The 24,908-nt window shown below is 38.8% G+C and overlaps 6 protein-coding genes across 6 annotated transcripts; 3 read left to right on the forward strand and 3 right to left on the reverse strand.

Annotated features, from left to right (window-relative positions):
• Positions 1-806: 806 nt before the first annotated feature.
• On the forward strand, positions 807-2,602 carry LOC132789111 (SHC-transforming protein 2). The gene is made up of 2 exons (XM_060796893.1): positions 807-1,249; positions 1,321-2,602. Exons 1-2 carry the CDS (start codon positions 1,050-1,052, stop codon positions 2,459-2,461), a joined length of 1,341 nt encoding a protein of 446 aa, XP_060652876.1. The 5' UTR covers positions 807-1,049; the 3' UTR covers positions 2,462-2,602.
• On the reverse strand, positions 2,572-7,096 carry LOC132789112 (uncharacterized). The gene is made up of 5 exons (XM_060796894.1): positions 6,493-7,096; positions 5,853-6,141; positions 4,638-4,969; positions 3,643-3,722; positions 2,572-3,581 (listed from the first exon to the last, which is right to left on the reverse strand). Exons 1-5 carry the CDS (start codon positions 6,571-6,573, stop codon positions 3,263-3,265), a joined length of 1,101 nt encoding a protein of 366 aa, XP_060652877.1. The 5' UTR covers positions 6,574-7,096; the 3' UTR covers positions 2,572-3,262.
• A 785-nt stretch (positions 7,097-7,881) lies between these two features.
• LOC132789107 (uncharacterized) lies at positions 7,882-11,972 on the forward strand. Its single transcript, XM_060796884.1, is given in 4 exon segments — positions 7,882-8,841; positions 8,912-9,102; positions 9,104-11,382; positions 11,449-11,972. Coding segments are annotated over 3 exon segments (3,024 nt in total). The 5' UTR covers positions 7,882-8,222; the 3' UTR covers positions 11,318-11,382; positions 11,449-11,972.
• Positions 11,973-14,788: 2,816 nt separating this feature from the next.
• On the reverse strand, positions 14,789-15,565 carry LOC132789119 (pupal cuticle protein Edg-78E). Its single transcript, XM_060796901.1, has 2 exons — positions 15,333-15,565; positions 14,789-15,258 (listed from the first exon to the last, which is right to left on the reverse strand). Exons 1-2 carry the CDS (start codon positions 15,381-15,383, stop codon positions 14,887-14,889), a joined length of 423 nt encoding a protein of 140 aa, XP_060652884.1. The 5' UTR covers positions 15,384-15,565; the 3' UTR covers positions 14,789-14,886.
• A 3,354-nt stretch (positions 15,566-18,919) lies between these two features.
• LOC132788248 (pupal cuticle protein Edg-78E) lies at positions 18,920-20,463 on the forward strand (the record flags this gene model as incomplete). The annotated part of the gene is made up of 1 exon (XM_060795580.1): positions 18,920-20,463. A coding segment is annotated over one exon (444 nt), but the record flags the coding sequence as incomplete, so codon positions are not given.
• Positions 20,464-22,222: 1,759 nt separating this feature from the next.
• On the reverse strand, positions 22,223-22,938 carry LOC132790898 (pupal cuticle protein Edg-78E). The gene is made up of 2 exons (XM_060799648.1): positions 22,833-22,938; positions 22,223-22,756 (listed from the first exon to the last, which is right to left on the reverse strand). Exons 1-2 carry the CDS (start codon positions 22,842-22,844, stop codon positions 22,409-22,411), a joined length of 360 nt encoding a protein of 119 aa, XP_060655631.1. The 5' UTR covers positions 22,845-22,938; the 3' UTR covers positions 22,223-22,408.
• Positions 22,939-24,908: the final 1,970 nt, after the last annotated feature.

Genomic DNA, 24,908 nt, shown 5'->3' on the forward strand with positions numbered 1-24,908 from the left:
ACTTTTAGCAACAGCATGGGTGTTTTGGGAGCGCGATGTTCCTGGAAACAACGAATCATTTTTTTAAGATAATTTTCGAATTAATAGGGAGGAGTTTGGCACCCTTGTGGAGCCTTTGTGGATTGGCCAAAAAAGGCACTACATATATCCTCCCATAACTCGAACAACATAGCCTCGTGGATGCCACTCCACGATATTGACGGCTTTCGAGTTTTTTGGCTCATCTAAAATACACAAAATTTGCTTTAAAAGCAAAATAAAATTTTAATTTTTCTATTTTCATACCTTGGCGCACTTTAATGTCAGCTGTTTTCTTAGTGGTGAGCTCTTTTTCGTTGTCATATCGATCAAAATATCGATAATTACCCAAAAAGTGCGTTCGCTATTTCTACGTAGCTCGCGAACGTAGAAAAACCGACGTTTTTTTCTTATGGGTTTTTACATGGGGCGAACGTAACATTCGGCCTGAACGTGAAAAAACCAAAGAAAACCAAAGAAAACCGTGCGGTGGAAAGAGGCTATTAACTATGAAAAGACACAAAAGCTATTGGTTTACAAAATGGGTGCTTTAAAAATAAGCTAAGAAACTAATTTTAGTATTTTATGACCGAAAAGTATTTAAAATACAGTTAAGGCTAACATTGCTCACAACAGCTGATTGGATTGCAAGTAGAATGTCTGGAGACTGTGGCGGATGGACGATATAACGATTGACCATTGCAGCGCCAAGAATGAACCAGAACTAGCAGCGAAATGCGCGCAATTGTCAATTTCAATTCAATTTATCAAAAACATTATTTTCAAAATTTTAAAATTATAAATATTTTTTTCCAACAAATTAAATAGAATTCTCTCAATTTATAAACAACGCTCATGACATTAATCAGTGATAACTGCAATGGAACGAAATGAACGTACACCCTGAACTAGTGCTGCGTTCTTTTGACAAGTGAGTCATTCAGTCGAACTAATTCCTTGAGCACTGCACAACTCTACAAACAAAGGACGCAAAGGACGCACCAAAATACGCATACACAACAAAACGCGAAATGCCACGGAATGGCGGCATCGAAGCCGGCAATAACGGTGGCATGGGCTCCACATCCACAGCGACTAACGATGGCTGCATATATCCGGACGATGTCATTTTAGAAAAGGGCGTAACATTCAATGTACGTTACACGGGCTGCGTTGAGGTCAAGACCTCAATGAAATCACTGGACTTTGAGACGCGCACACAGCTGGCACGGTAAGCAAAGCAATTGAATGAAATATCGAAAAAAAGACAGTGAACAATAATGAATACATACATATTTGTAGAGAATGTATCAATCGCGTGTGCGAAGCAGCAGGCTTAAAATCGGCCAGTAAACGGCGATTGGACAAGAAGTTATACAACTTTATATCGGATCGACCGAGCATGCAACATGCTGGCACCAACATCATCATCAATGTGTCGAGTCGAGCGCTCACGCTGAGCAATGTGGACACTGGCGAAGTGATTGCCAATCACAACATGCCGCGCATTTCCTTTGCTTCCGGTGGCGACAATGATACCCTTGATTTCCTGGCCTACATTGCGAAGAGGGAGGGCGACGAGTGGCGGGCATGTTATGTGCTGGAATGCGCTGGCGGCCAGAGCGAAGACTTAATTGTGACCATTGGCAAAGCGTTTGTGCTGCGCTTCAATGCATTGAACAAAATGAACAACGATCAACATCATCATCAGCATCATCAAGCGTCATCAGCGAATAACGCGCTTGTCGATGGCATGATGAGTCAGAGCTGCAAGGAGAATGTGAAAGAGTATTACAATGATTTGCCCAACAAGCTGCCACCGGATTTGCCATGCGAGGAGCAACAACAGCAAATGCCACTGCATCCGCATGCACCGCGTGTGGCACAATTGAATTTAAAGAAACCGCGCGATCGCTTGAGCAGCAATCTCATCGATCTTAACTCCCCGCCACCCGATCAAACCACCAATAAGCTAGCACTGGGCAACTTTGATCCATTGCACGCAGCAACAACAGCAGCAGCAGCTGCTACAACTGCCGCTGCCCTTGCAACAGCATCCACAGTACGCGACGTCTTCGATGGCGCCCAGTGTCCGCTGACAGCCGAAGTTTGGTTTCATGCGGCCATCTCGCGACCCATTGCCGAGCGCATGTTGCTCCAGGATGGCGATTTCTTAGTGCGCGAATCTCAGGGCAAGCGTGGACAATACGTGTTGACAGGGCTGGAGGGGAAGACACCGAAGCATCTGCTGCTCATCGATCCCGAGGGCGTGGTGCGCACCAAAGATCGCATATTCGATAGCATCAGTCATTTGATCAACTATCATTGGGTGCATGCGTTGCCCATCATATCGGAGGATTCGGAGCTGGTCTTGCGTAATCCAGTGCGACGATCACCGCCCCAGCAACACGATCAGGCAGCAGTTGCTGATAACGCAGCTTAAAAAAGCATTACAATTTTCTTCATATTTACCATAAAATACATATTCATCATATCTATATACACACACATAATTATATAGTATACAAATACATATATACATACACACATATATATATATATATATATATTATTTATTCACAGTTGGCAATTGCTTGCTGTTTATATACACAAAATATATTGTAAATAAATAAAAAATAATACAATGGGCGACAACACAATGTTCATTTCAGGTTCGGTTTCTTCGTTTATCACTGGGTTACAGTCCAGAGTTAAAAACAATCTCTAACTTAACGATAAAAAATCCAACATTGATCGAAAAGTAATTACTGGATTTTAAGAAAGCGACCTTGGTGTTAACTGTTTGGTTTTGTTTTTGGCTTTGTTGGCTTTACTTTAGAAGGAGGAGCAGGGTGGGAACTATTTGAGAATTATGTGGATTATTATAATATACGAGAATGAGCTGATAAGAAATTTTCGTAGGTAAGAAACATTTTATGAGTTAAATCATATTTTTGTCGGATATCATTTTTCAAACCGTTTTTGGGTCCAAAAACTTTGAAATTTCAACGGGTTGTTCAAATTAAATTAGATATTTTTTGGGCTCAATCAAAATTTAATAAATGCTTGATCGAAAATTTTTAATTCATAATCTTATTATTCGGAGGGATCTCTGGACTTGGCATATTGCTCTCAAAAGTAATGTACTTCCATGTCAGAAAAAAAAGAAATTGCGTATTCTTACTGAGGCCAATTTCTTATCAGCTCATTATCGTAAGCATGCTTTTGGGCGCCGCATTAAAAATTAGTACTGATGATGGTGACGGAGAATACCGTTATTCCCGGGACTCAGACCAGGTGAATAGTCAGGCACGGGGAATCCCGCTGTGGCCACGACAACAGTCTCTTGCACAGGATTCTGCGACGATTGACGAGCTGCGGGCTGATTGGGTGACGGATACTGCTGGAAGGCATCGATGCTACGGAAACGACGATCCATCAGATTGGCATCGCGTGACATGTGCGCTGCTCGCACAATTGCCTCCTCATTCACTTCGATCGTCTCGGCCGTGGAGCGTGTATCGGGCAGGAAGGCATCATTGTTGTAAGCTTGCACTTCCACTCTATGGGAAATCAGTAATTAGTTAATAAATTAACTATAAAATATATTATTTATATATTTACCTCTCTTCTTCGTAGGCACGAATGGGTGCACGGGTGGCCAGAATGTCATTTGAGTCCTTACGTGGCATGAAAAGCGTATCCTGCGAGCCAAAGAAATTCAAGAAATACGTTACAGTGCATGTCAAACTATGGGTTTAAAACTGTGTGCAGATACGTAGTATTATCGATAACTGATTCTCTGAATTATGACAGTGAGTTCACATAATGTTTATCAACGACAACATAATAAAAAACTCAACAAATATTTTTATTAAAGCAATAAAACACTAAAAGTGCAGTGAAAACGAAGCCAATTGCAGTGCTGTCTCATAAAGTTTTATCAGCTAGAATATAACAATGAACTCGATAAAAACACAACGTAGTAAACAAGAAAGTGCAATGAAACGAAAGAAAACGGCGAAAGTAGACAAAGTTATGTTATCGATAACACACTTACATTTGCAGCGATGCCACACCGCCATTAAGCTTATTACTATCGATAATATGCATATTTAGGTATTTATGTATGAAAAGTTAATATAAATCTATATAATGATATAATCGATAACATATCGATACTGCATAAAAGTGAAGACATTTACAGGGCATTTTCAGTGTGTGTTCCCTTAAAAATACGTTTGCATAAATTTCAAACGACACCAACAAAACATTCCAATCTCTTATCAGGCACACAGCGAAGTAAGCCAATTTAACGACTGGACGCCTCGGGGCTTATCAGTTCCTCCATAGAGCTAACTTTAGACATGCCGTAGTCCTCTGCGTTCAAGAATCTCAGAGGCGTCGGCAATTTAATTTAGTTTACAAACGCGTATTGAATTTGGCATTCGTGTTGTCTACATACATATTTTTGGAAACAAACTCATTGATCTTAGTGCGCTGTGACAAGTATTTATAATACCCTCAAGCAATTACATTGAGGGAAGATAGCAAATGATGTCACCACCCACAACCAAAAAAAAGAGGAAATTATAGCCCACTTCTAACGGTTTACTCACCGTTCTGTCGTTATCAGAAGCAATTTGAACAGCGCGCGTAAGCAAATAGATCAAGAGTCCAACGTTGATGAACCACAATATGAATCCCTTGAATGAAATAATCATCATAGCCATGGCAGCGACGCCACCAGCAATCAGTTGAGCTGCATTCGGATCCACAACACCGGCATTAATGTCGTTGGCGTTGTATTGGGATGCAACTGCATGGAAACGACTGAAATCAACGCCGAAAATGACGCCAATGGCCAAGTCCATGCAACTGATGACGAACACAAAGAACGCCCAACTGTAGATGGCGCCAAGTGTGCCCTTCACATTGTCCTTTCGTACGCCTGGAAGAAATGGAAATTGGAATGTTTACTGGAAAGTGGAAAGTTTAGTTTAAAAGAGTCATATGGTCTTGTCTATCAACTTGATGGATCACTGACAAATATAGCATACCTTGAACTCCCTCCGCATTTCTTTGAAATTTTGGTTAACTTTGAAATGTGAATGGAAAACCATCGTTAATTATACAATATCAAACCATACCACGAAAAAAGTAAACTAATCGTTGATTTTTGTTTCTTTTTTTGTTGATATGCCTTTTTGTTAATATTCATTATTTTTCACCCCTTTTTTGATAGCACTTAGAAACGAGGCTTTTGATTTTATCTTTAGCTCTTCTGCCTGATAATAAAGTACATATGCTATTGAAATTCCTATAGATAGCAAAAAGAAACAGATAGTATACCATTTTAAAGTGCATACCTATTCCTGATTCATCTACATGAATCATAAATACAAATAGTGACCTTATTTCCGACTTTAAACAATAAATCAAACTTGACTTTAGTATAATCCCACTGAATGGCGAAATACAATTTTTTGGGAAGCACCAAGTGCATTATTATCTAAATCCCTTGCATGTATTCTATTCCAATAATATTAAGCATATTTCCCAATTTTCTATTAATAAAGCTATCAACGTTCCGGTTTTTATCTTATTTGCGATACCTGCTACAAAGGTTTGCAGAAATTCTTTAGATAAAAAGTAAATTTTCTCATTTATTTTAGTTAAAATTTCTGAACTTTTTGCTTTTACTTAGAAGTGTTCAATTAATTAGATTTACTATATTGAAGTGGTCTATGAATAATATGATTTATATATATTATAAATATTTTGGAATATTAATTTTCTTTTAAGAATAACTAAACTTTCATTAGAATACTCACAAGTTAATAGCACGATGGAAACAATGAACCAGGCAACCGAAAGGGCCAAATAGACACAATCCCAGACCAAGATCTGGGTGGGATCGAAGACGGTCTTCACAGACTTGAGAATGGTGTCATCATAGCTCTGATAGGCATCGGGTGACATTTTGCACGAGCCATGGAAGTACACATCGAAGAAAATGGTCTTCACAAATGAGCCATAAGTCATTTCATTGGTAATGTATATATGACATGTGTATGCAACAATTGCGGTTATCGTTAGACCTATCCAGATGACGGCTTGTACCTGCAAAGTGAGATTGGAGGAGTGAGAGAGGAAGTAATTAAGTGCGTAATTACGGTTAGTTTATTGACAAACGGAAAAAGAGCCAACTTATTGTATGTGTGTATTTTTTTGCAACTTATTTCTGGTCTTGATAACACTGGTGATTGATTAAATGCAGCTGATCACTTAGTTCTGTATAGTGAGGCAGCCCGCGCTGATAATAAATAGCATTACAAAATTGAAAAATTGCACAACAATAACAATACTCGAGAAGACAACAACAGATACAGATCTGTTTTTATCTCGCCGCGGCAGATGGCCAACAGATGGCGCCGTTATCAATGGGGTAATGAGGTCGCATCGATTACTCACCACTCCAAGTACACCTGCCCAGACGGACCATGATTTCAGCGAGTCAAAGTTTTTGATGGTCGACGTCGAGTGTCCGTACATTGTGATGATCTGCTATCAGCTATCTGTGTGCTGGACGACAATTAAAAAAGTTCTCACACCACGCCCCGTATCGGTGGGTAGGTGCGTTCTTTCTGCTCGAGTGGGCGGCGGTGGCGGTAGTTACAACCAACTAACTAACGACGTATTGAGTGCGCGACGTTCGTTTAACGACTAAATGAACCGGACACGGGGAATCTGAGTATCGGCCGTCGCCCTGAACAGTCGCCAATTAATTCAGCTATTTGCGTTGTTGTTGTTTTTTCACCTCAACTTTTTTGTTTTTGTTGTTTTTCAATTTCCAATTTGTTGAACGTGGTTTATTTTGCTCGATAACCGAGCGATAATGGCACACTTTGAATATGACACACACACACAACACTGGGAAAGAGAATGCCAATAATCACACAAGAACAATATCGTAGAGCAATTGCAAGAAATGCCCAATAGAAAAGTTATTATTTTTTCGACTCTTAACGCTGTTATGCGTTCGCTTTTCGTATCGTTTGCCAACTGAAAAACGGCCACCGAAATAATGCCTCTTTTTTTCTGGCCGTGAGCGTGTGCTGTTACCAAATACCGTATGTATCAACTTGCGTCGGTAAATACTATTATATTATCGGCGAACAGAGGTAGCTGATAAGCGCGAACCTCAATATTGCCAAACCGCCGCCTCCTCTCTCCAATATCATTGGTTTTCCATGGGTCGCTTGGACTCGCGAAATCGAGAAGGGAAATATATGAAAGTGGTGGTAAATGCGTTGTGGACTCTTATCGTCATCAGACTCACATTAATGATGTATACACTTATCTACTAACAAATTAGTGTTTGCATCATAACTCAAGTACTTAATCATCTATTGCAAATCATAATTTGAATAGCGCGCCAAACCAGCGCCATCTAGCAGGCGTTGGTGGTAGTTTTTGGGGCAGCTGTACCAAACGCTGGAAACGTACAGCCTGAAGTCGAATGTCAGTCACAAGCCATAAAAGACAACTCGTGAACGAAATGTGTATTCGATTTATTTACAATTTTTTTATTAGCTATAGAAAATGTATTCTAGATTTATAACAAAGTTCTCTGTGCCGAATAAATGCATTTTCTACCTTTGCATGATGTGCATTTAACGGCGCTAACAGTTGTGTCTGAACGTGTATGCCTACCACAAAAGGCCGCCATTTCCGCAGAGCGTAAATGAGATGGTTAGCTATCGCACGAGCACGGAGCAACCCGCATGCGTGCGCTAAAGCGAGACAACCAGCTACCATTTTATGCAGCATATACGCGTTTAACCCTAAAAAATACAGCACACTCGATAGACTTTAGTACAGTCGAAGTGACGCCGCGGCATACAAACGTGAATTAAAAAATCCAACAATTTGTGTTGTTGCTTCTGGTGCCGAACAATTGAAGAAAATAAAGAAAAAAAATAGCATAACAAAATATCAATTTGCGAAATACACAATTAGAAATACAATACACTAGGATAGTGTGTGGTGGTGATGGTACATATTCGTTTTTTATGATTTGTGCAAAAGAAAAGTAAAAAAGAAAAAGAAGAAAAAACCTACAAACCATACTATATACTAGAATAAATAGCTAACGAGATCGAGAGACACGCACACACACACAGTGAGAGACGGATAGTACGATGAACAATCAACTAAACCCGGCCACCTACCGCAAATTCAATAATTTGCTTAGCAGCGGCGCTGTTACCGTCACCGGTCCCGGACAGCCGCGCATCTTGAAAACGACTCGACTCGCTGTCGGCGGCGGCGGCAATTCGAATGCAAGCAGCGCAGCAGCGGCTGCTTCGCAACAACAAACCGTTATGGACAGTGATGGAGTTGCACGCTGTTATATTTGCGATGAGTTGCTATTAGGGAATCAAACGCAGACATCGCTAACCGATATGTGCACCACGCACACCTCAACCAAATTCCCCAATAAGCTGGCTCAACTGGTTGGCGAGGGCTTCATGGTAATTGTGTGCAACGAAGATTTCGTTTGTTCGCGCTGCACCAATTTGGTCAACTACTACGACCGCCTCGAGAACGATGTGGAGCGCGTTAAGTCGAATCTGCTGAATTTGCTAAACAAAAAGTATGGCATCAATGAGGATAGCGGTGGCAATAATAATGCGGCAGGAGATTCGGCAAGTCCGCCTTTGAAAATGCAAAAGCTAGCGGGAAATGCGGCAAATCGTTCGCTCGAAGAGGGCGGGGATGCATTGCGACAGCGTAAGCTGGTGCAACAATCAACGCCAGGTAAGTGATATTCGAAATAGAGTGGGTTACATCTCATCCGTATTAATACTATTCCCTTGCCTTTTTTTAGTGTCGCAACAATTGAAGGTCGCATCGCCACAGAGCGGCGGCGCCACCCAGACGCAGGTTCAACGCAAGGCAACCAAGATTTACAAGTGCACCTCGTGCGATTACAAGACCTCCGACATGCGTCTGTTCAACACACATTACGAGACATGCAAACAGCAGACGTTCCAGTGCAAGACCTGTCGCAAGATCTTCCCCCCACTTTGGCGCCATGAAGCATCACATGGTGCGTGATCACAACACCGCCATGGACAACACTTGCGCCATGTGCCACATCAATTTCGTGAATGAGACGAGCTTGCGCAAGCACATGGAAACCAATCATGCCACCAATGTGCTTGTCACCAGCACCACAACAATTCCCGCAGCTGCCGCTCCAGTTACTGCGGCTGCTGCTGCTGCCGCCGCGGCTGCTGCATCGGCTGGCAATGTCACTGAGTCGATTGGTGTCTCGGGCTCGGCGCTGTATACATGCAATCACTGTCAGTTCAAGTCCACTGACAAGGGTGTGTTTGATGAGCATATGCGCAAACATGTTCAAACAAACAAACCGAAGCCATTCAAGTGTCGCCTATGCTCGCAACGCTTTGAGACACGCGAGGCGGCCACCGTGCACGCCAAGCAGCATCAGACCAACTACTTCAAGTGCGGTCAGTGCGCGATGACCTTCCCCAAGCGTGAGTTGCTCGTGAAGCATGCCGAGATTCATCAGCTGGAGAAGATGGCTGCCAGCGGCGCTAGCACACAAAAATTGCTGCAGGAGACCATTGATGAGGCATTGAGCGATTCGGTGCCAGCAGCTGCTGCTCAGGGCGGCAACAGTGGCCAGCAGGTGGTGAGCAGTGTGGCCGAGGAGAACAACATTCGCTTCTTTTCGTGCAGCATCTGCTCGCTAACCTTCATACAGGAGACGTACTACAATCACCACATGGAGACACACAGGCGGGAGAAGAAGAGCGGCGCTGCCGGTGGCAGCGGCGGGGGCAGTGGCAGTAATGCAGCTGCCCTCAATTCGGCTGCCACAGCATTGTTGAGCGATGAGCCCGGCGAGTCGGGTGTCGGCTTGAAGGAGGAATCGAATGAGCAGAGCGCTGAAGCTGACATTGAGAGCCTGTTTGAGAAATTGCATTCGGATAAGAATGACAGCGAGAAGAAAAATGAAATGGTCATCACCTCACAGGAGGGGAGCGGTGGCATCACTTTTAACATAACCATACCCCAAGTGGATGCCGCCGGCGTCGAGCAGGCGGAGAGCAAGCATTCACCAAATGCACAAGCGCCTGTTTCGGTTAGCATTGATATGCCCACTTTGGATCAAGCCGAGGAGGAAGAATCACAAGCGCAGGGTGACAAAACCGCTGAGGCTCGCGACACCAAATCGAATGCGCCACCCGTCTCTATGCCCAGTTTGGATGATGACAATGAGGCCGCAGCTGCAGCAGCTGCAGATGCCAATGCAGACGACACAACCGATGGCAATGCAGCAGCCAAGCCCAGCGAGAAGTCCAGCGCCAAGGGAGAGCAAACAGCAGCCAGCAAGGAGAAGCAGGTCAAGCAGGAAGGTGCTGAAGAAGCTGCGGGCGAAGCACAGGCTGCCGAGGCGGAGAAACACGAAGCCGAGGAGACGCCAGCAGCTGGCGAGCAAACAGCTGAAGCAGCCGAAGAAGCTGCAGCCGCTGCGGAAGCCGAAGCAGCTGCTGCCGCCGGTGAAGGTGAAGCTGGTGAGGCAGCGGGAGGTGAACAGCAAGTGGCCATGGAACTGGATGAGGCAATGCAGGCCCAAGTCGATGGTGGACAAATCAAGTTTATTGTGAATGAGAATGGACATTTGCTGCAGCTGGATAATCACATACTGACCGATGCCGAGGGCAATCAGATTATTGTGCAAGATCCCGAGCAGATACAGCAGCTGCTGCAGAGTGTTGGTGTGCTGCAGTCCGGCGATGGCTTGGAGGGCGACACACTGCAAATGATGACCGATGGCAGCGGCCAAATGGTTCTCGTTCATGGCGATAACAATGAACAGCAACTGATCGATGCCTCACTGATCAATTCCGAAGGCCAAATCATCATACAACAGGGCCAAGATGGCGAGGAGGGTCCACATGTCATCAGTGAGGATGGCACACGCATACCCGTCTCTGTTTCGTACACAGAAGATGGCCAACCCATTGTGCAAGTGCAGCAACAAGTGCTGGAAGCGGCTCAAGCGAGTGCCGAGGAAAAGGAGGCGGCGGCAGCAGCGCAAGCCGAGGCCGAGGAGGCGGGCGAGGCAACACAAACCAGCGAAGCGGTCACAGTGACAACAGCAGCGGCCACCGCGGTGACCACGAGCACAGCCAGCAGTAGCAGTGGCGGCACTGCCGGATTCTTTGCGCTCGACGAGTTCGCCGAGACGAAAGCGGACTAGAATTGGCGGTTGCGGGGACACAACCGTAGACACTACACTACAATACTGGCGAACGATGAGGACTGGTGAGTACAAGGCATACATAAATCTGCTTCCTAGTATCAACAATTAAATTGTAAATTTCTTTCAAGGTTTTAACAGATCTTAGACCAAACAAACACAGTAGCTGATGCAAGCTCTGACAACTCTCTGCACAACCCACAACACACACATACATCCGCATTTGATAAAAACAAAACAAACACACACACGGACACATTTATACATTTAGTATATGTATTAACACTCCAGTTGACAACAAAATAAGAACCGAGAAGAGATCGAGGAACGAACCACAACCAACAATTGCTGCCAAATATTCACAAATTTGGCCATCAGGCATCATCATCATCTTGCAATTGTCTTGACAGTGTGTGTTCAATGCTGGACTTGGCAGATATATATTAGGCTTAGTGTTTAGCATAGGTACAACAGTAAATTTAAACAACAAAAAACTTGTAAAAAAAATACGAAAAAAATGAGTTCATAGATGATTACAACAGATGCTTGAATTATGATTTAATTTTACCACACAATTATATTTTTAACACTAAATAAAATGAAAACAAAACAAAAAAAAAAACATACAAAAAAAGCAAACATAATTTAAATACAATGTAAACATAAATTCTATTAGCTTCCTAAAGAAAGCCAACTTCGTCTTATCATCCGTAAATACAGACATTTGAAGCCCAAGCCAAGCTGCGCTCAATGTTTTAATTATAATGAATGGCCTAAACTGCGCCACACACACACACACACACATTCTCACCCGTAATAATACACTGAGACACACTCACACATACACAACACAACGCCACTTACACATACAGTTAAAAGATTTGAATTGTATTGTATGGCAAATGTAAAGATATGCGATTGTGCGAAAAAAAAAAATCAGAAACAGAGAAACAAAAAAAAAAAATAACTTAAACAAATCTTGTTTTATATTTGTTGTGTGTTCGGAATTTAATTTGCATGTCGATGTAGATAAGAAGCAAAAACCGTACGAATACGATGAATTTGTTGTTGCTTACATCAATCTACAGATTAATAGTATTTAATGCATACACTCGAAGATTGAATTGTTGTTTGCTTAATGTTCAGAGTTCAAATAACTGGCAAGAAATTAAGTTGTATCCGATTTAATGACGAATAACGAATGCCCGCATTATTTAATTTCAATTTGCGGCTTGCCACTCAGTGCCAAAATTGATTTGGTCAATCCCCTTGAAAAGCATTTTAATTGAATCCATTCGAATAGTTCTAATACCATATAGAGAGTGTGATATATTGTCAAATTAACTTCACATTTGTCGCTATCAGCTGTCGATGGGAGAAACATATTGAGGCTCTCATCGAAAGTGAAACGCATTCACAATTGGAAGAGAGATTCTTATGAATAATGCATAAATATATTTCATAAACTTTTTAATTCATGTGTTTGTGTATTCGATTCTCAAGCAAATTTGTTGTCAAATAATAATAATTGCCTGGTATTTGGGATTTTATGCATTTGTCAACAATGTTGATTTTGATTTAATTCAGAATCTCAATTTGGACTAACTGATTGGTTCATATGGCTAACTAAATTTAAACTCCATCCAAGGACGTCGTTAAGTGGTGGGATTACTTTATTAGTTGCATCCACAACGACATTTTTGTAGTTTTTTTCTTTTTATTTTGGTTTGGTTTGTTGATCTCTTGGTTGGGTCGGTGACATTAAAAGCTAAATCTGACGGCTTTTTGGTTTATTAGTCTGGTTACATAATCTTTTCGGCTCGGTCAATATTATGCAACGGCCTCAATTAGGCGATCACATGCAAATGAGTCGCATCAATTTTGAATTCAATTCGAAAGCCGTTCTAAACCAACAAAAACGCACACACACAAGGTTGACGATTGCCATTTCTGAACGACGATTCGAAAGGAAAAGTAAAGATGTAAACTATATGTATGTATTTATATTTGCTACCAATTTACGGATGACTGATAAATGCCATCGATTAGCAGTTATTTATTTGACTTGTTTTCAAATTCAAATTCAAACCCACACACACACACACAAATGCATTCAAATGCATTCAAATGCGGGCACATAGAATTGCGATAATGACAAGCCGCTATATCGATAACACGCCCACCCGATTACCTCGTCTATCGACTGCAGACAAAGAGAACCAAAAACAAACAACACACACTGCTTATTATTGCGCGATATTTAAATTAATGGAATAACTACATACGTTTAATGACTCATGTTTGGTTTTAAGTGTTTGTCATTTGTTTAATTGAAGACGGTAGCAAAATGCGGCAAATATTTTTATTAATGCCGGAATTCTGCATGAGCTGAGGGACACCAACTTTAAAATTTTAATTGTCCATCTTTTTTCGTTGTTGTCTGCGCAAAACCACGGAAGAGTTACGACTTTGAGAGCGACGATGAAATCAATTCTTATAATACAAATGCTGGGAATTAGACTGATTAAAGCAAAAATTAGAGGGTATGTGAGAAAATTGTTTTTTTTTATTCTTTATTAATAAAAGCCTAAAAAACAATAAGATTGTATGCGCATGAAGAACTTTGTATAAACTTTCCATCTTGCTTGACAAGTTTAAGCTTAAATAGGAAGTCCATTAAATGCTAAATAAATAAGAAATTTAAATAGTTTGCAAATTTTAACTAGTTTGAAATATGATACAATAAATTTAGTTATTTAATGTGACATACATATCAATATTATTAGCCTAATCGGTTCAGAGAATTCACGTTCACTAAATGTTGCTTGACTATCTATTGGAATGCTGATTTCTTTCTTATTTAATCTACTCTCTTCCTCAGTAAGTTTTGAAATATTACGGCAGCTTGCAGCACGAGTTACTTATGACTGGTTTTATACTCTAGCAGAAGGTATTCAAACTTTTTCAGAAATTAGTCTTATTTTTCGGTTGCTATGCGTCCTCCTTTTACTCTTCGATACAAGTTCGAATAGATTTCTTCTTAAGATATCTTTTGAAGGGTATTTATTCATCGTCATGCGTTAAAAGCTCTTTTCTTTCTGACATAATTTGAATTAACCACAAATTAATGAAACAAAATTTGGTTTCAAATAAATGTATTTAAAAAAAACCCAAAAGAATGCTATAGAGTATTTTCCCATCATGATTGGATTCGATCATTGGCATTTGATAGAATTAATAATGCATTTAATTAGGTTTCAATTTTATTTATAATGTTGTTATAGATTTTTTTGTACATGATCAAAGCCAGCCAGTTGTATTTGTTTATGTTTCATTTAGGTTGATTTGCATTTGAATGCGCTAAACGATTAATACAAATTTAGATTTTTGAAATGTAACAATAACGATACAAGTAATAATGACTTCTTATCTCACATTCTGACACCCAATTGCCAGTTATTTAAACGACAATTTATCTCACAATCATTGACTATATTTTATTCTTATTATTGCTTAGACATTATACCCCAATGTCCGCTGTTGAACACAAAACAAAAAGTAAATAAACGTTACCAGCGTCGAGATTTCTGTTCATCGACAGCCGGATGCGTTTGAAGATATTCCAGCAAACGAGCTAAATGAGGTGGAGCAAAATCTCCTGAGGGCTGATAACCATTCTCATCGGCCACATAGGTGAAGGTCACTGGGATTCCTTCCTTGGACACATATTGAACCACACCAACTGCACCATGTTCGTTGCCCGCCGCCTTGGTGGTGATCCCATTGGAGGTCTGAAACTCAAAATTATAATTTCCGGCAGCATCCGCCGGTTGATTCACATAGTAAAGTGTTTCAGCTGCAGATTCTGTAGCAGTAGGACGTCCATCAGCAGCGGATGGTAGAAGCAGCAGCGCGAGTTGAAGCAGGAACAGCTGATGAAGCTGATCGGGATCGGGATTTACGATTAATCCCAGGCAAACAACAAACAACAAATAAACAAATGCGACGCACAAACCTTGACAAACAGGCATTGCTGCTGGCCACGACGACGACTACGCGAATTCATTGTAAATAAGGCCGCAACAAAAATTCTACTTTATTTTTGAATTCACTTTTAAATTCAAATTAAAAGTGTCTCGGGCGTTGATCTGGAATCTGTTGCGATCGTTTCGGAGACAGTCAGAGAAGAGAGTTTGCAGCGAAAGCGACGCGATCCGTTGGTCTTGAAGTTAAATTTGGGACTGCCTAATAAGTATTTTGGCAAATGCAAAAATAAGCTTTCGCGATCTAAATCCCCCATCATAAAAAATACAACAAAAATGCAAAACAACAAAAAAAAAAAAAGAAACAAAATTAAAATTTAAGGCAATTCTCTCGCAGCGTTTTGTTAGCATGTGTTCTAAAAAAAATGAATTCTAAAACTCTCGCGACAAAAACAAGACAACAAAAGTATTCCACAGCCTCTGAAGTCAGTAGTCGTCATATCATAATAGTCGACATACAACATACTACTGCTCGTCATACCTGCATAAATTGAGCATTATCGACTGCAGCCGCAACTTGTTTCCAAGTCCAAGTCTAACGACGACGATCGGCAGCTCACAGCATCATCGGGTGTGATTTATGTCAGAGTTTTGATAATCGAGACCTGTCTATTATTATGAGTGCCGAAAACAATGAAGTGGCTTTCATGTTTCTGTGTTGTGTTGTGCTTCTGCCTTTATTAGGTGTGGCTGCAACTGCGTTGACACTGGCGCTAGGCACAGTGGTACCGAATAGTTAAATAAATGCATGAAACTGCGGCAAATTAGACAAAGATGAATAGTTGACTTGATCACTTCAATCGAGCCGCTTTATTCAAATATGCATGACTTTGAACATTATATATTAATTTATTGTGTTATAACGTTTAACAGCAATCTGTCCAAAGAGAAATAGAAATAAGAAGTTCATGGTCAATAAACCATGTAATTACGATATAGCGTTTCACGTCGAAATGTGATAATTTTTTGCATACAAACAAACCGGCTGTAGAGCTATCAAAAATATGTTCTTTTTTTTTTATTTTTTTTACCGTACGACATTACGGAATGATTGCGAAATCTTTAGAACACGAGCACGAAATGTTAAAGGTTTATTTGTATTATATCTGTCATTTGGATTTATTTCGTTGTGCGAGTTAAAAATAAGATTGCTTTCTGGCATATCTAATTATGCCGATCTGCTAAGCACTCTCCATGTGTCATCGACTAATGAACCTAAATTATTGCAAAGTATGAAAATTATTATTAAAGTGACAATCATAACATAAAACAATTTAAACTGGTTCTTCGTGCACACAAAAAAAATTCAAAAAATTTATGGGTATCATTAACCACTGCATTCCTCGTCACTTTTCAATCATATGTGCATCACTGTGCTTAAGTCTAAGTCTAGACCTTGCTCGACTTGGTCAGTTGGTCACACCCACAGAGGAATTCAAGAGTGAGAAGAGCTACAAAGACTTCAAAGAAGCGATACGGTCTCAAGGCGTCGAGTCGACAAAATCAATCAGTAAATCAATATCAATCAATAATTTATGGCTGAGTTGTGACATTTGCATTAGTTTGGAAGAACAACGTAGACTTATAAATTCAATTAAATTTCGTTAAATATTTATAAAAAGCAGCTAAAGTGTCAAAAAGAGAAGAAAAACAAAAGACAAGGGCATGCAATTTGATGAAATGAAATTAAATTAAATAAAATAAAATAAAATAAAATAAAAACTTTAATGATATTACGTTAATTGTTTAATAAAGTGTTAAGCATCTGCGTGTCGAGAGATTGCGATTTTAGTTTTTGAGATTGCGATTGGCAAAGTTCCTTCATGGGCAACATTATTAATATGATTAGTATAATAACGGCTTAGCCTTAGAATTTGTTGATTGCCAAATAAAGAAAAAAAAACACGAAAAACTCGCCTTACCAGTGCGTGTGTTAACTATTAGTACTTAAGAATATGCTGCTCATCTCATCGCATCTCATCTCACCACAAAAGGTTGACTCCATATGAACTCTGAAAAAAGTCTCGCAACACCTCGAGCAGAACTAAGCAAATATGTGAAGATAAAAAAACAACATGAGAATATACAAAAAACCTATGTAAATATGTATTCATTTATAAATAAATAAATTTACAAATTAAGTGTGGTTTTTATAAGGTAGCTTTCGGTTTCGTTCTTAACGTTATTTGCATAACAGATCCCCGTTATAAATGAAAAAAATAAAAAGAATTATGGAAACCGCATGTCAATAACTGAGATGATCTTCAATATCAGTTGCTAATTGGCTTTGAGACGCTGTAGAACAGAGTTTGCTGCTTTTGTTTATAGTTCTTCAACAATTTATTTGTTTATACTCGTATTGTTGTTGACTCAGCGTCATCGTTGACGTTATCGATACGGAACTGTTTCCGCTAGAAATTCGTTTGGCCCACTTAAAATTCTGTTCGATTATAAACTAAAATGAATTTCGTGCTTGATTTGATTATCTCTTGTGGTATAATTCTATATTTCTTTTTTGGTTTCTACTCCTACCTACCTATAGTTTATCTGATTTTATAATTTTTATTGATCTTGGAATGTGCCATCTTCCAAACATGATTTTTATAGTTTATCATAAAATCAAATAACAACAGCTTCCGTCTCGCTAATAAAACAAAGCTATCCAGAAAATGTGGTTGAACTACTTAATAAACACCTATATTAATTGGATTATATATTATAGGGGAATCTGTCGAAGAAAGCGTGACTTCTAGTTTGACCTAGTTTTGTATTAAGAAGATTGTCTAAGAATAAGAATTTTTGTTTAACCTTTTCAGATATTACAGAAACTGGTTGGTGATTAAAAATTTTACGACGGATAAGAATTTGGTTTTGAATCGTTAATAAATTCAGCCTAAATGAGATATGGGAAGCAAAGAACTTTAGATCTCGGCAGGGGATTATAAAATGCAGCCGGAATGGTCATAAATATTGTGCTAATAAACGGCATTATGATCATAATAAGCATGGCTTATAGGAAATGCTTGAATACGGCAACCAAGCGAGATTGTGGTGTGTGTTATCAAAGCATTTGGAGTTGGCCGGGTTTTTGAAATTGAGACGCCAACGTATGGACAACACACAAACAAAAGAGTGAACAAAACTATTGACACTTTGATTATGTTTATTGGTTTTTCATCGATTTCGCTTTGGGCCCGACATTTTTCTCCATCTCGCATATAAAGTTAGTAAGAAGCATTGGACCAGTCCGCAGTACGGTGGCAAACTTTGAACCTCGCGCAGCTCGCGTTTAGATCACGTAGATCGCATCGCATCGCATCGCGTCTCATATCGGAATTTCGAATCGAACAAAAAGGAAAAAAATACAAATAAAATCGACAATTATCGCATTATCGCCAGACACTAATCAACACGAAATTAAATCATAATTAAAGCCGGATTAAAGTGAAGACTGTGAGAAATATGCGCAATTTTGTAAGCATTGACCTTGCTCCCATCTGTGAATTTTGATATCGCAGTGACCCAAACAACCCAAGACACAAAAAAAAGCGATTAATGTTTGCTGATACTAAGCCACTCAGACGGTTCATTTCAGCTCATCACATTGCTGTGCTTGGCGCTTCTCTCCTCGCAGCTGGATGCGAGGCTCGTGAGGATTCGTCGCATTCGTCGCCTGGTCGGTGGCAGCGAACGTGATGCCCAGATAACGGATTTTCGCGTACAGCCGCTGGACGAGAATGGTGTCTTTAAGTATGCCTTCAAGACGAGCAACGGCATCGATGTCCAGGCAGCGGGCAGTGCTTTGGAAACGATTGGCATCTTTAGCTACACCTCACCCGAGGGTCAGGATATCGAGACACGCTACATAGCCGATGAGTTGGGCTTCCATGTGGTGGGCAGACATCTGCCCCAACCACCGCCAACACCCAGCTATATACTGCGATCATTGGAGTACATTCGCACCCACAACGAAGATGGTTCGCCGAAAGTTCATACACTGTGATCTCGAGGCACGTGGCACGAGGCAGTGGCAGTGGCAGTGGCAGCTGAAGCAGAAGTCTGATAAACTGATAGCACGTAGAATCAACAAAACAAAGAAAAAGAAACAAAAAACACAAAAAAATATCCCACACTAATACAATATTCAACTGTTGATAGTTTTCGTAAGTTGAAGCGGCGCAAAAGATTTTTGGTCTTTTGGTCTTGGATTTGTTTTTCTAGTCGTTCCGTTTTCATATAAATCATGTCATCTGCTCTACTCTATTCATATTCAAATCGTCCCATATTCTTCCGTGCTTATGGCTCAAACTAATTTATATTGACACTTAAGCATAATTTATAAGCAATTTTATCTCCCACCCACGTAATTAATATAAGGAAAAAAAAACGAAACAAATAAAAATGCCATGCTTTAAGTATTTGTTTAGGATCGAAGACCTCTTGTTGGCTAATTATATGTCTTAATCATAATGAGCACGATCATAATGCTGTTTCGCATGACGTGACCCGGCTCATAAATATTTATGCTTCTACTCAGAATTCACAAATCAAACTGGATGGAAATTAAATGAGATTCCATTTTTCGATGCTTTTCGATATCTACAGATTTTTCGTTTAACTCTATATAAACAGGATTTTCTTTCCGGGTGTCCACATTTGTGCTTGAGTATTCACATTATCAACAGCTAAATGATATGTGAGTTCTCCCCGAAAACAAAACTAACTCAAATATTTGCAAAGCTTCCATACTAGCTCGGCCTGATCGAGCATTAATTCACTATTAAAATATTCATTTTAAGATATACAAAAAAGGAAAAAACAAAGAAAAAGAATTCCAAAAAAATCGAAATAAATCAATAACGTGTACAAAAACTATTCATGCTTTATTTTTTTATTATTGGCAATGGATCTATATTCGGCATTTCAATTTATCATTTACACTCATCTATACTATATGTTCTTATATGCAGGATCCGCTACGAAACTCTTCTGGTTTGCACTGTTGATGACAATTATAAACATGCTATAGAGATTCCCCATAATTCATTAGATTGAACTTTGAATTTGAAGAATTGTTTTTGTGAAATTTTGCAGAATATATTGATGACATACTGAAATAAATGCACACTGAATTCTCAAAAGTATAAATCGTTTGTATTGTGTTTTGGTAATTTGTCAGTATTAATTTGAATTAATGTTTAGCACTGTATGGTTATCAATAATACGTCTGAAGATCATAAATCTTACTTAAAAGTGTTATAGACAGTCCTTCCGTTTATTTGTTTGTTCTAATTTCTGCGAGATACCAAAAAATGTTATAGTTTTTTATTCTTTTTTTTTGCAATAATTTGCCATGTTTCGCTAATGAACTGAAAGCTTAAACGAAATGTTTTTTTGCGGCTAATCAGCTTCATAAATATATATATGAAGTTATGATAAAACAGCATAAGCAGAAGCTTAAGAATTTGCATCATTCATTTAGTGAAATATACTTGAAATACGAGTCTTTTTAATTCTTGTACTTTTGTCTATTGCGCATAATGAGGTAAGTGTTAAGTAGTTAAACAATGCGGAAAGTTCTTTACTTATCTTTTTCTTTTTTGCTTGTAGTTGAAGACAAGGGGCTAAGTTTATTTAAAAGTTGATAACATGAGAACCTTGGGGAATATAAATATTGACTTATTTAACATTAAAATGAATCATTTTTTTCTGACTACATAATTTCTGTAAACATTGGAACAATCCTTAACAAATATTGTATTGTTGGGCAAAGAAGCATTTCTATTTAAGAAAAGTTGTATTTTAGCAGAATTAGGTAAACCTTTTAACTTTTTTGAAACTCAACGCATAATACTGTTGCTTGAGTTCCAAGTATATTTAAGATGCGGAAATAATAATAATTGCAGCTGACTGCAGGACTAGTATATACGTAAATTGTTCATGCTTAAGGTAAGCAACTTACATAAATAGTTTACAGAGTTAATTAAATGCTTCTCCTTTTCAGATTTGGGACACCTACGGAAGAAGATGTGGATGCAATTGCAACTGAATGTCATAAAATATAAGTAAGTACAATTTTTACAAAGTAGCTAAAGTATGTATGTATGAGTTAACTAAAAATTTGTTTTCTGGACACAATTCCAGACGTCTGTTAAGGATACGCAATACAGAATGTGTATCTTTTACATAAGATGAGTAGTTTACTAAAGGTAAAATAAGCTATATTTTTTTAAAGTATTATTTACTTTTCTTATTTGGGGTGAAGAAATCTCTTAGATGCAGATGCGATTTCTACTGCCTGTACCAATGACATGGATACATGGGCATGGATATAGGGACTGGATATATGGCTTTCTCAAGGTAAGTGTTTAGCATACAAGTTGAAGCATGTTCAGAGTTGATTAAATGTTCTGTTTTCTTTGGGATGTCTTTTAGTTATGCCGAACCAAATGCTGCACTCTGATATAAATGGACATGGGAACATCTTGTATGCATTTAAAATGAGTAGCTATATTAAGGTAAGTAACACATTTAACATACAAAAAATGTACATTTAATAAAATGTATTTTTTTGGGACATCTTTTAGTTGTGCGGAAATAATTGCTGCTGACTGCAGGATATGATGTTCCCACTTTAGATGAATTGTTGTCTCAAGGTAAGTAAGCAAGCTGGGTTAATTAAATGTTTTTGCTTCTTTGGGACATCTTTAAGTTGTGCGGAAACAATTGCAGCTGGCATAACATAATTTAATGCACATTAAGTTTAAGTGGAGGACAATGCGATAATTTGGCATGAAGTCGAGGTGAGTGAATATAATATTTTGTTGCTGCGAACCCTTCACTAATAATGTTGTTTTCTTAGTTGTTGTTTTTTTGCGTTTAGTGCTTGCTGGCGGATGGATCAACGAGCTTTATTAACACGATAACTACTAACTAATTAAAAGGTGCGAATGTATGTCTCTACAATATAACAATGACTGCCACTTAATATCGAGATGGATGTGGAAGGTGCTGGGTGCTGGATTGGACTGGGATTGGAATACTTGGTTTATTCGTCCTTCTGCGCTGCAGGATGGGTGCGAATGTATTCGAGGGCACGCAGCACATAAGCGGGCACCGGGGGAGGAGTGGGCAGATGATCGCCAACTGGATGGTAGCCCTCCTCATCGGCAGTGTAGCTCAGGGAGATCTGTTCACCTTCGGGGGAGACATAGGCGACGGCACCGCGAACACCCGAAGGATTGCCGGCCTCCTGGACTTGAATGCCATTGCTTGTCTCGTAGGCATACTGATAGTTGCCCTCGGCATCGGATGCGTCATTCTGGAAGCTGCGAATCTGGGCGTCCTTGTTGATGTTGTCGGCGCAGGCGCAGGCAATGAGAGCGACACAGAGCACCTTAAGTGGAGTGGAGTTGGAGTTGAAGTGAAGATGAGATGGGAATGCAGAAGCCACTTGAGTGATTGGCACTTACGTATTTGAACATGTTGTTGAGAGTTGGTGTTGGTTGTGAATGTGCTTGAAGTGTTGTTAAGAGGAGGATGCTTGAACTGCAACTGATTGCTGTGGTCAACTGCGTTGGGGTATTTATATATGTGGCAGCGCAACGTCGAAATTCGGAGCGAAGCCAAACGGGTTTTAATGGTTTTTTATGGCAATTGGCAACTGTTAAACTCTTAACTCGCAACTTGCCAACTACAACATGGGGCAGCGCAATGGGCAATGGGCAATGGGCAATGGACATTGGGCAGCAGCATCAGCAATAATTGCCAAAAATCGTATTATCATAATCGAAACATTAACAACGACTACAACTACATCTATAATCGATATAAGAAATGAGGGAGAGAGACCCTTACAAAATGCATGAGTCATTTGCCAGCAATTTATTTCCATGGTTTAATTCGGTGTCAGTTTTGCATTTGCCCCATGCACCTCTTTATATTATTTTTGTTTTTTCACTAAATCTTTAATTATTTGTGTATTTTTATGTGGTTCACACTTACACCAGCAATTTCACAAAAACAAATACAAATAAAAAACCATAAAAACAACGTACAAAAAAAAAAATAAAAACCATGAAAAAAAACACATCTTTATGCATTGTTCCAACTTTTCAATGGCTGTTGCCGACGGCGCCCTGCCATCAAGTTTTGTTGTTGTATCTATAGCTGGATTTTCGATGATGTGGATACGAAGAAGAGACAATGGATGGATGTAGTTGTGGTTGGATGTAGTTGGAATTGAAATTGGAATTGGTGGAGTTCAGAGTTGGAGTTGTAGTTGGAGTAAAGAGCTGGCAGGTGCGCGTGCCCCGCTTGGTAGCCGGCGCGAATTGTCCATCTCGACAGAAAAAAAAGCTGTTGAAATTTTGTTGGATGTGCAAGGTCGTCCACCAACAAAAACCAAAAAAAAAACGAAGAAAACAACAAAAATACTTGTGAGACAGACGGACAACGAACAACCTCAGCCGGGGGGCAGCCGACGAAAATGAAGATCAAAATGATCCATTTGTAAATTAGATGTCTGCTTTCTGCTGTGCTTAAGCATAGTTTTGAGATTTATCTATTAGCAGACAGGTATATGGGCTCCATAACTTGATTGGCGACGTTTGCCTGAGCTCATTACTTTCACTTTTATTCTAAGTAGCTTCTTGATGGAATGATCAATCCAGAAGATTTGCATGCACTGCGCAAAAAAATGTATTGAGTTCTAAAATACTTAGAGAAAAAATTCCATTGTTCAATAAAACTCATTATAGTTTTAATTATATTTAAATTTAAAATTTTAATTTAAATACATTTTCCAAATATTTTTTTATACTTCTTGTAGTTTTTCAATTATTTATTTCACACCTTAATAAAACTTATTATATATTTCAATTACATTTATTATACATATTCATAATACATATATTATAAATTTTCCAAATTTTTTGTACTTGTAGTTTTTCGATTATTTATTTCACAGTTCAATACAACTTTTTATAGTTTGTAATTACAATTAAATTTTAAATGTTAATGTAAAGAATTATTGAAAATATATTTGTTTTAATACCTGTAGGTATTTCTATATTTATTCCTAAATGAAACCATGTTTATACCAAAATTTCTTGGCTGCTCAACATTTTAAATGACATTGAAATATTTATGCAGACATTCCACAACTATAAAATTTGATTTTCATTCATTTATTGTTTTTACTAATTGCAAAATTGAAAAAAAAATATATTATTTGAAATGATATCAATAAATTTACTCGTAAATTATTCTAAATAAGAAATAACGAGCTTTAGCTTGTTCTACAAGCGAATGAAACGAATGAAAATAGTTAAATAAATAATATATGTAAAATTCCACATTTTAAAATATTGCAAAACATATTTTTTATTATTGGTATATTGCATGTGTTTTGTATATTATTATTTATGTTTATTATATACAATATTTATTTGTAAACTTATGCTCTTATAAAAAAAAAAATAAATAAAAACTTCAGAGTTTAATAAATTTTTATATTTATATTAATTAATAAGTCTTGTATATAATAA

The sequence above is a fragment of the Drosophila nasuta genome, chromosome 3 (genome assembly GCF_023558535.2).
Source record: "Drosophila nasuta strain 15112-1781.00 chromosome 3, ASM2355853v1, whole genome shotgun sequence".
NCBI classification, from domain to species: Eukaryota; Metazoa; Arthropoda; class Insecta; order Diptera; family Drosophilidae; genus Drosophila; species Drosophila nasuta.

Coding starts and splice junctions, on each gene's coding strand:
- LOC132789111 (XM_060796893.1), top strand. CDS start 1,050: ATGCCACGGAATGGCGGCATCGAAGCCGGCAATAACGGTGGCATGGGC. Junction 1,250..1,320: donor ACGCGCACACAGCTGGCACG/GTAAGCAAAGCA, acceptor ACATATTTGTAG/AGAATGTATCAATCGCGTGT.
- LOC132789112 (XM_060796894.1), bottom strand. CDS start 6,573: ATGTACGGACACTCGACGTCGACCATCAAAAACTTTGACTCGCTGAAA. Junction 3,723..4,637: donor CTTCTGATAACGACAGAACG/GTGAGTAAACCG, acceptor TTTGGCTCGCAG/GATACGCTTTTCATGCCACG. Junction 3,582..3,642: donor CGTGCCTACGAAGAAGAGAG/GTAAATATATAA, acceptor GATTTCCCATAG/AGTGGAAGTGCAAGCTTACA.
- LOC132789119 (XM_060796901.1), bottom strand. CDS start 15,383: ATGAATTCGCGTAGTCGTCGTCGTGGCCAGCAGCAATGCCTGTTTGTC. Junction 15,259..15,332: donor AGCAATGCCTGTTTGTCAAG/GTTTGTGCGTCG, acceptor GATCCCGATCAG/CTTCATCAGCTGTTCCTGCT.